Raw genomic sequence first — 9,739 nt, forward strand, 5'->3', positions numbered from 1 at the left:
AAAAAAAAAAAAAAAAAAAAAGCCTAGTTCTGCAAGTATAAAATTAAATATTGTGCAACTGCATTTTGTACACTTTATGCTCTGGGTATGCACCTTTTCCAACAGCTGGCAGCATGATGTAAATTTGCAGAATACATTAAACAGCAAAAGAGAAAGAATATATTATTGCCATTGCTGTGGCAAGTCACAGGCATTGTACTGTTGACTTCTGGTTTATACTATACTACTGTCAAAACCTGAATGAACGTTAGAATGCCCCCTTTCTTTTTTTGTTCGACCAAACCTTCTAAAAATAAAGATGTCAAGTCACTCAATTAGAACATTTTATTGAAATTTATAATTCAGAAGAAAAGTGAAATGCTTCTGCTTCTGCTTCTTTTATTTAGCTAAGAAAATAAATATTTTAGCTAAGTTCTAATTACAATGCAAAACAATCAATGTGCACAATTCTGTTCGCAATCAAAGCACTGAGTTTTAATAAGAACCTGAATAAGGGCTCACCCGAGGAGATCTTTCCGAAGGATGAGACAACGTAGATAGTCAGCCATCTTTTTTTGCATAAGTGCCAAACGTAACCAAGCCCGAGCGCGTCCTAAGGAAGTTCTGATTTAAAAACAGAAACAGTTCACAGCATGGAGACACATTAGTCAGAGCTGCCATTTCTAACACTATTCAATATGCTTTCTAATAAAGAGGTAGGGATTAAGCTATTTTCCATCTTTATTTGGAACAATGTTCTTAACCATTCTATATTCAATTTTAGCCACTTTACACTCTCAACAAAAAGTTGTTTTTATAAAAAAAAAACCTTCTGATTTAAACATTTACTTGAGAAAACTCTTAAGACACAAAATAAAAGATAATGTCCTGCCCTATATTTGGGCAAATATCATCCCATTTTGTTTTGTTTTTTTCTGAGGAAGGAGATTAACCCTGTGGTTTCTGCAATGGGCAGTTGGTGTAAGATCAAAGGCCGGGTCATTCCATCTAGGGGTGGGTCACTGAGACTTGGAGGGGGACATTCAAAGGAGACCATACTCCATAGGACTCTATTCTATTGAAATATTCAAGAAAGATTAAGTCTACTCTTGTAAGGCACTAAGAGTCCTTTGTATGACATGGGTACCTATAATAATTCTTTCTTTCAATTAACAGCTCCTGGTTTTATGAATAGCATTTTTGAATCACATCAGAACCAATATTTCATATTCTAGTTATTTTATTAAAATCTTCCCCTACTTAATTTGTGATAAGAACCACTTTTTATTCTTATTCTTCTTTTTTCTTTTTTTAATCTTATTTATTCCTTAAGAAAGGTAAAAGTATTGGTTTGGCTTACATGAGAAAAAATAAACTTAAATATTTAAATGTAATTAACTTTTGAGAAAATCTTAACCAGTAAGAATGTTTTGAACATTGTTGGAAAAACAAATGTAAACAAGAACTGTAAACAGGATCTATGATGAGACAACCAGAATGACCAGAATAGAAAAGGGAATATTATATTGATGTGATTATTATCTGTAGAAATATTAGAAAACTTTTATACTCAATCATCATTCATTAAAACAACAAGAATTGTATTAACTTAAGGTTGGTAAAAGAGAACATTATGGGAAAAAGAGGAAATCAAGTAAAGTTATTATGTGGATTATAGATTATAGAAATCAAATGTTAGTGAATGTTTCGTAAATGTAAACCCAGACAAACACACTGTTTACCGAATATTAAGGTGATTATGTTAAAAAATTAATAAAACATATTTTAAAAAAAGAACCACTTTTCTGCTGGGTCAGAGATTGATGGATTGTACTTTAACACAACTATGCCCATTGTCAGGTCTCCTTTTGAGTGCTGGCAGTTGCAAAGGAATACTGCTCAATGGGAGAACAGACCTCTGGATGGATAAGATCCCAGCTTCAATTTTTGGCACTCTATGGTATTGATTGGAAAACCTTGCCTCAAAAATCTGAGCAAAACTGCGGCCAGGTTAGACAATAAATGGTCAAATAATCCGAATCTGATAGAATTTCTATCTTGCCTTCTTTGCATCAGACAAAACCCCGTGTCTTCCTTTCTTACAATTTTGAATAACAACATTATTTCACCCACAGAATATTCTATGACAGGGGTGTCAAACTCATGTCACGTGACGTGTTGTGACGTATTGTGACTTTTTTTCCATTGCTGGCAATGGGGTGGGCGCGGTTTCTCCATGACCGCATCCGGTTCACGGGCCAGCAGTTTGACACCCTTGTTCTATGAGGTTAAGAAAAGTTACATACATTTAACTGTGGAAAATGAATCCTTGTTCATTCTCATGATTTATGTATGAAAAGCAGTGAAGGAAATATTTCAATAAAACAACTTACTTGAGACCAGGTAAATCTCTAACGCTAGCAGCAATCTCCTCACCTTCTGGATACAATTTTTCTACAAGTTCCAGAGGGCCCCATATGGTTTTATTATAACTTAGAAAAGATTTTTTTACTAGAAGGAAAAAAAATAAACACATCTTGACTTTTTATACCTTGTTTTGCTTTCTTGGAACATTTAATATATTTCTTCCCTGAGCATCTGAAATACTTGCTGGATAAGACATACAAGTATAGGTGGTCATCCATTGACCTCAAAATTTCCATTGCTAAGCAAAACAGTTGTTAAGTAAGTTTTGCTCCATTTTTTTTTTAAATTGAAAATTTTATAAAATTTTACAATATAAATCCCCCCTCCCCCAAACCCAACCCTCCATCCCTCCCCCCCCTCACTTCCCAGAGCCAATCACAGGATTAACAATAAAATAATCATAATCTAACTAACATTAATCAACTATTAATCTAACAAATCTATAACTTCCTTTAACTCTCTTTTAAAACAAATATACAATTATTAAATACCATAATATTAACATAATTTTAAATATTAAAAATAAAACTAAATAACATTATAACTTTTAAACAAAAATAATACTCAGAAATTCATTCAAAAACCAAATGATATTTTTTTGTTCCATATTTAAACTCAATATAATCAATCTATCTTCTCCAAACCGACATATATCTTTCTTGTGAGTAATCCTTCACATAAGCGGAAATCTTGGCCATTTCTGCTAAGTTTGAGACTTTAAATACCCAATCTTCTATAGTAGGTAAACATTTCGTTTTCCAAAANTGAGCAATTAATAATCTTGCAGCAGTTATAAGATTCAACATCAACTCCATTTCTTTTGCATCCAAATCTTCCAAAATACCCAACAAAAATATCTGTGGTTTAAACTTTATCTTTTTCTTAAAAATATTTTGAATATTCCACCAAATCTTAATCCAAAATACTTTAACCTCCCTACATGTCCACCACATATGAAAATACGTTGCATTTAAGTTTCCACATCTCCAGCACTTAGGTTGTAAATTAGAATACATACAATCAAATTTTCATCCTGCATAGTAATACCAACTTTTTGATCCATACGCCACCTCATTAACAATTGATTATAATAAAACCATGAATACACAATATTTTCTTGTTTCAAATCTGCTAATGATTTAAGTTGCCAACTTTGTCCAAACGGACGAAGTAATTCCTTATAAGAAACTTTATCCAAATTAACTCCCCTAGATATCCCTTCTATTACCTGTGCTGGAGCTGCCCATATAGGAATTTTATAATTTAATTTATAATAATATTTCTTCCAAACTCGTAATAAAGCACTCCTTAAAATATGAGCCTTGAAATTTGTATCCACCTTTTTATCATATATTAAATATGCTCCATTTTTATGACCTTTCATGCCACATTAGTCAAGTGCAGGGGTAGGCAACCTTGGTTCTTTTACGACTCGTGGACTTCAACTCCCAGAATTCCTGAGCCAGCCATGCTGAGGGGAAAGGGAGAGGTTTCCAAGCTGAGCCATGCTGGCTCAGGAATTCTGGGAGTTGAAGTCCACGAGTCATAAAAGAGCCAAGGTTGCCTACCCCTGAATTAGACAAAAGAGGAGTCACAGATTTTCTAATACTACCTAATAACCTTCAAGGGAAACATACGGAGTAAACTAAACAGGATTATCAGAAATTCAAGATGTCAAAGTTATTTGTGTCATGATCTGTGTTACTGATTATTTCCCTCAGGAGTCGTAAACGAATGAGCATCCTCCCTTTCCCAGCGCCTTTTGCTCTGAAGAAACGGTCATTAATCAAGTGCAGGGGTAGGCAACCTTGGTTCTTTTATGACTCGTGGACTTCAACTCCCAGAATTCCTGATGGGAGTTGAAGTCCACGAGTCATAAAAGAGCCAAGGTTGCCTACCCCTGGTCAAGTGAATCATCACAGTTGTTAAGTTAATTACTTGGTTTTTAAGTGAACCTGGCTTCCCCATTGACCTTGCTTGTCAGGTCACAAAAGGTGATCACATGACCCCAGGACACAGCAACTGTTGTGTCTGAAGTTTGACAATGTCACCATGAGATGCTGCAATGGTCATTAAGCGTGGAAAAAGTCTTAAGTCACTTTTTTCCAGTGTCTTTAACTTTAGTCATTAAACAAATGGTTGTAAATTGAGGACTACCTGTATTGGGGATGTTTATAAACATTTTTTTTATATTTATAGAGCATCAACAAGTTTAATTTAATGACATGTCAGTGACTTTTTTTTACAGCCACTGCAGCCAGCCATAAAACTATACTTACAACTATACTCGGTAGTAAGTGAAGAAAAAGTAAGAAAAAACCAAGATCACACTTCTAGGCAGCCAACAAATAATGGGAATAAGCTGGTCAAAACAAATGAACCAAACTCATGTCATTCAGAATCCAATGAAGTAAAACTGGCTATGAAATAATACTGATGAACTCAAAGGAGGAAGTCACAGCTTCCTTCTGAATTGATTTAGAAAGGAAAGTTTGCAGGAAATTGCAGGAAAAATGAAAGTAAACATGGGTAAGCTAGCATGCAGCAGTCTATACCAGTGATTCTTAACCTCAGTAATTCTAAGAAGTGTGGACTTCAACTCCCAGAATTCCTCAGCCAGCAATTCTAGGAGTTAAGTCCACACATCTTAAAGTTGCTGAGTTTGAGAAACACTGATACACGCTGTGATTGAAAACAATACTTATTTCTCAATGCAAAAGGAAGTAGCCAGTCCAAAATGACCCTCTCAAGTGGCCAAATATAGAATAAAATGGTGATGGGATGAAAAGACTCAGTCACCCCAAAATGCTATCTGTACCTTTCAGGCCGTGTTTGAGGCAGTGTTCCATGACAACAAAAAACTGCTGGAGAGGTGGATAATCAGAATCAAGAGTTCGCCCAAAGCTTAGAGCAGATTCAATGAGTCCCTTTATACTCAGTTTAGCCATGTTCAATAGATTTGCTCTTTCAATCGCCAGGGGGTCTTTCACAGCTGAGAAAGAGAGAGGGAGGGAGGTTAGGGAGAGGAAGAGAGAGAGAGAGAATTGATTAAGGAATGTATTTTATTGATTAAAGAACAACTGTGTTCTAATCTAAGAAAGTGAAAGGGGAAAAAACATCAAAGCAACAGAGCGCACTGTGCTAAGAAATATGGGTATTTCCAGCAAAGCCAGTAATAAGAGATCATGTCACCGATACTGCAATATCAGCTAAAATCCGATTCCAATTTAGTGCAATTTAGTGCACTTTAACAATGACACATCATGTGATGCTTATTTCTTAGAATAAACCCGTTTCACAGTATGGGGAAGCATAGTTATTTTTTTCTTTTTATCGGTTTATGAATTTTAAATGTTGACATCTCAAAGAAGAGATTTACACTTCGTGTTTAACTAAAACCAACTGGTTATAATAATGTATTTACCTTGTGGCTCACAGTTTACCTAACAATTATGTTTGTAATGAAGGAAAGAAGGGCATGTTTATCCACCTACTGAGTGCTTCCCAAGGACTGGGATAGGCAGATATTGTTTGATGGCACTGAAGATACTGCAGAATGTAAGCTGTTCCAAGTAAAGCTGCCTTTTGCAATTGACTGATGATGAATTTGTCAATGGCGATGGTGTTTTAGTAGTGTTCCAGAGGTTTTTGGGTTTCTTTTGCCACAGTCATTCTGCTTCTATCTGCAGGTCTTTGTATTTTGTGATTTTCCTCCAGTTCATTCTTTTCTATTCTGCTGTCTCTGGATACTGAAATGTCCACTTTCAAGACTTTTTTTATTCTTATTCCATATGATTGTTTACCATGTGCTACTATCATCGATATGTTTATCATAATTGTTGTTGCTGAAGTAACCCTGGCCAGAACAGGAGACTCAGATGGTGGGAATATTCTTTCCCATCCAGGCAGCTTTCCTTGGCACCCAGCAATCCACCAAGTGTGATTTTGGAAGCTCAAAAGGGAAGGATGATTCCCTCGCAACTGGCAATTAAATATGCTGCTTCCGGTTTAGGGGGCAACCACAACCACCCAAAAGTGTAGCCAGCAATAAGCAACTCTCCATAAATTGGCCCAGCGTTATCTCAATTCTGTTCCCTGCTAGCCCTTATTGCAGTGGTTCTCAACCTGTGGGTCGGGACCATTTCACGGAGGTCGCCAAGCAAGGCTGTCCACCATTTTTTTTGTCCGCCATTTTTTTCCCCTTTTCCAGCGGGTGCCTTACCTCCCTTGGGCTGGGCCAGCTGGTGGTCGGCCTGCTCCGTCTCTGCCGCTTGCCAGCTACGCCTCGGCCGGCGCAGGGGGCGGAACCACGCATGCGCAGCGCTCCCGGGCAGGGAAAGTCCTCGACTTACAACCGGTTGGGTAGTCCTCGACTTACGACCGGTTTAGTCCTCGACTTACGACCGGTTGGGGTCGCAGCATTAAAAAGGTTGAGAACCACTGCCTTACTGTATCAGATCAGAGCATTTTCCCTTGGCAGGCCCCGCGCGCCTGATTTTAAAAATTACTCCAGAATTACTCTAAGAAGGGCCCTGGGGATAGTAAAACAGATCTCCCTTCTTAAAATCAGAATCCTAACCGGGCTCAGAGCCGCCTCGCTTTTCACGGGGAGTTTTAAGGCGAGGGCTTCTCGTTCTCTTCCCGGAGCGACGAGGCGCACCGCTGTTTCCAAAGCCCCAGGCGGGAACCACCACCGCCCAGCAAACGCGACTTCTGGGCTGCAGGGAGCCGCCCTTCTTCCGAGCTCCCGGCAACGCCTCCGGCTCTTTGAAAGCCAAAAGGGGCCGCGATCCCCGCGCGATCCCCGTCTTTTTCGCTGGCCCCTGAAAGCCCCTGCTGCCCCGGGGAGACCCCCGCAAGGAAAACAAGGCAGAAGGGAAGATCCCCGGTCCCGGCAGCGCCAGATCCTGCGCCCCGCGCGCGCCCCGGGAGAGACGAAGGGCAGGGGCGACGGGTGGACAGGCGTTGCCGGCGGTCTCCGAGGACTGCGGACTTCGACCCTCCTGCACACACACACACACACAGCGACACGCACGGCTTCGAGGCGTTGGCAGTGCACAAGCAAACGCCTGCGGCCGACTCGCTCTTGGTATCCAGGAGTCGCTGAAAAGGCGGCCTCGGTTGCAGCCCCTCTCCAGCCATTTTGGCCCCTCAGCCAGAGGAGAAGAGCAGCATCTCCTCCGGCGCTTCGGGAACGCCCGCCGAGCCAGGAGGCTCCCTCGCCTCCTGTCTCCCCGGCCCGGCCCGGCCCGGTCGCCCCTCTTGCACCTTACCCATGGCCAGCGAGGTGCAGCAGCTGCCTGAGCAGTTCAGCGCGGATCCAGCCTTGGCTGCTTTCACGGCCCTTTTCCAGCCCTCTTCATCACCCATCTCCGCCTCCTCCTCCTCCTCCTCCCGCTTCCCCCAGCCTGGCTCGCTGCGCCTCTCGCGGCCGGAGGACCGAGATGGCGCCGTGCCCAGGACGGACGCGGAGCCGGCGCGGGAAGAGTCGGGTCCCCGGGCGCAATCGGGGTGCCGCTTTAACGGCCACCCTCCGATCTTGAACCTAAAGGAAGCACGACTGGCAGAAACAAGCCACAACTGGTCTTGTCCTTCTTGCTTTCAAGAATGCCAAACCGGTATTTTAAAGACTTGGTTTAGAAAAAAAAAATCTGGCAAGCGTTTTGCAAAAATCTGGTTAGGTACACGTGTCTGTCGCAACCAGATGTATGGTCTCTCCTGCTAGCTACAAAGATTATACAGCCTTTATTTCAGAAAGCTACCCTTGAGATTTATTTTTCAAAAACTGACTTCTGTCCTTTATTTGGGTTGGGTTTTTTTGGCCATACAAAGAGGTACCACTTAATGCGCAATCGTGTTCATGTGAAAAATATGGAAATTTAAGTCTTTTTTAAAATAAATGTATATATGCTGTTTTGGTATTTTTTTTATTAATATATGCATTTTTGTGAACGTTTTCTTGATTTTGGTATTGAATTTTTTTTTTTGTAAAGCAGTTACAAACATTTTAATCCTCATGAATCTCTTTCAGATTTGCTCCTTTTTTCAGGTTTGTCTTATTTTTCCCCCAAGAAAATATGATTGCTTTACCTACAGCCCAAGTTCTCTCCACACTGTTTCTAAGTATTTCTTTCTCGGGGTCTCCCTGCAGCTTTGTATTATATGGTTATGATCCTACAATCCCACTGACTCAAAAAAATATTGCATAAAGGAAGTGCATAATAGCAGAATCCTACAGGCATCCACTAAGAAATCACTCCTGTGATAAGCAACACTGGAGTGCAGCTGAAGCTAATCTAATAATAATTTAACCAGAATAGTTTATCAGATAAGATAGTTAAGGATGAGAAGAGAAACTGGCGTACTGCAAGGGCAGGGAATTTCTAGGCCAGTGTTTCTAAAACTTAGCAACTTTAAGATGTTGCCCATGTTTGCTGGGGAATTCTGGGAGTTGAAGTCCACACATCTTAAAAGTTGCCATTCAGAAACACTGCTTTAGCCTTCAGGTTATGTTTTCATTCATTAGGAGTGGCTGTTTTTAATCAAGTTTGGAAGGCTGCTACAGTTTAATGGCAGATGAGATTTATAAGATACTCATACCAATAATGCAAACGTATATGTCTATATCACATTAATTTTATTACAGGTATTACAAAAACAGATGAGAATTTAACAATGTTCAATATCTGAGGTAAAAAATATTACAAAAATGTATGTAGAAAAGAAGTTGATTTTAGTGCAGTTTGGAGTTTGATACAACAATCAAATCCAAAGGTATGTTAAAAATATCATCCAAGAGGTAGCTTATTCCTTTAGTGGACTTACAACAGTGTTTCTCAACCTTGACAATTTTAAGGCATGTGGACTTCAACTCCCAGAATTCCACAGCCAGCAATGCTGGCTGTGGAATTCTGGGAGTTGAAGTCCACATGCCTTAAAATTGTCAAGGTTGAGAAACACTGACTTACAAGATATATTCCCACAATCATAAAATTGAATTCATACACTGCTTCAAGTAAATGGGATTAGAACATGCAATGAGCTTGAGTTGCACAGTTCTATTTCACACAAAAATTTAGCATTAGAAAGAGCATTTCAAACATCCTTATTAAAATTGTATTATTGATGTTCCAAATAAATATTCCTACTAGAATAAATGTTTAACATAGGAAAAAATCATAGTTAAGTGGGGATCAGGGTTTGAAACAAAGTTTCTTGAATAGTTATGCCATAGAGGAAGACATACTACAATATTTAAAAACCAATTTTAACAGTAGAGGTTTTGGGTCAATTTATGCTTAATTAAAGTGAGAAGTGAAAACAGAGCAGCAAT

General features: G+C 39.5%; 1 protein-coding gene across 1 annotated transcript in view; it reads right to left on the reverse strand.

Moving 5' to 3' along the window:
• RUFY2 (RUN and FYVE domain containing 2) overlaps window positions 1–7,777 on the reverse strand; it is a 36,545-nt gene extending 28,768 nt beyond the window's left edge. The window contains exons 1-4 of the mRNA XM_015816661.1: window positions 7,680–7,777; window positions 5,225–5,398; window positions 2,373–2,490; window positions 502–603 (exon numbers count right to left, since the gene is read on the reverse strand). Of these exons, the coding sequence (XP_015672147.1) occupies window positions 502–603; window positions 2,373–2,490; window positions 5,225–5,398; window positions 7,680–7,776 (491 nt within the window). The 5' untranslated portion in view covers window position 7,777. The remainder of the gene's footprint in view (window positions 1–501; window positions 604–2,372; window positions 2,491–5,224; window positions 5,399–7,679) is intronic.
• Window positions 7,778–9,739: the final 1,962 nt, after the last annotated feature.

The sequence above is a fragment of the Protobothrops mucrosquamatus genome, unplaced genomic scaffold, assembly GCF_001527695.2.
Source record: "Protobothrops mucrosquamatus isolate PMUCROS unplaced genomic scaffold, P.Mucros_1.0 scaffold479, whole genome shotgun sequence".
Lineage (NCBI taxonomy): Eukaryota > Metazoa > Chordata > Lepidosauria > Squamata > Viperidae > Protobothrops > Protobothrops mucrosquamatus.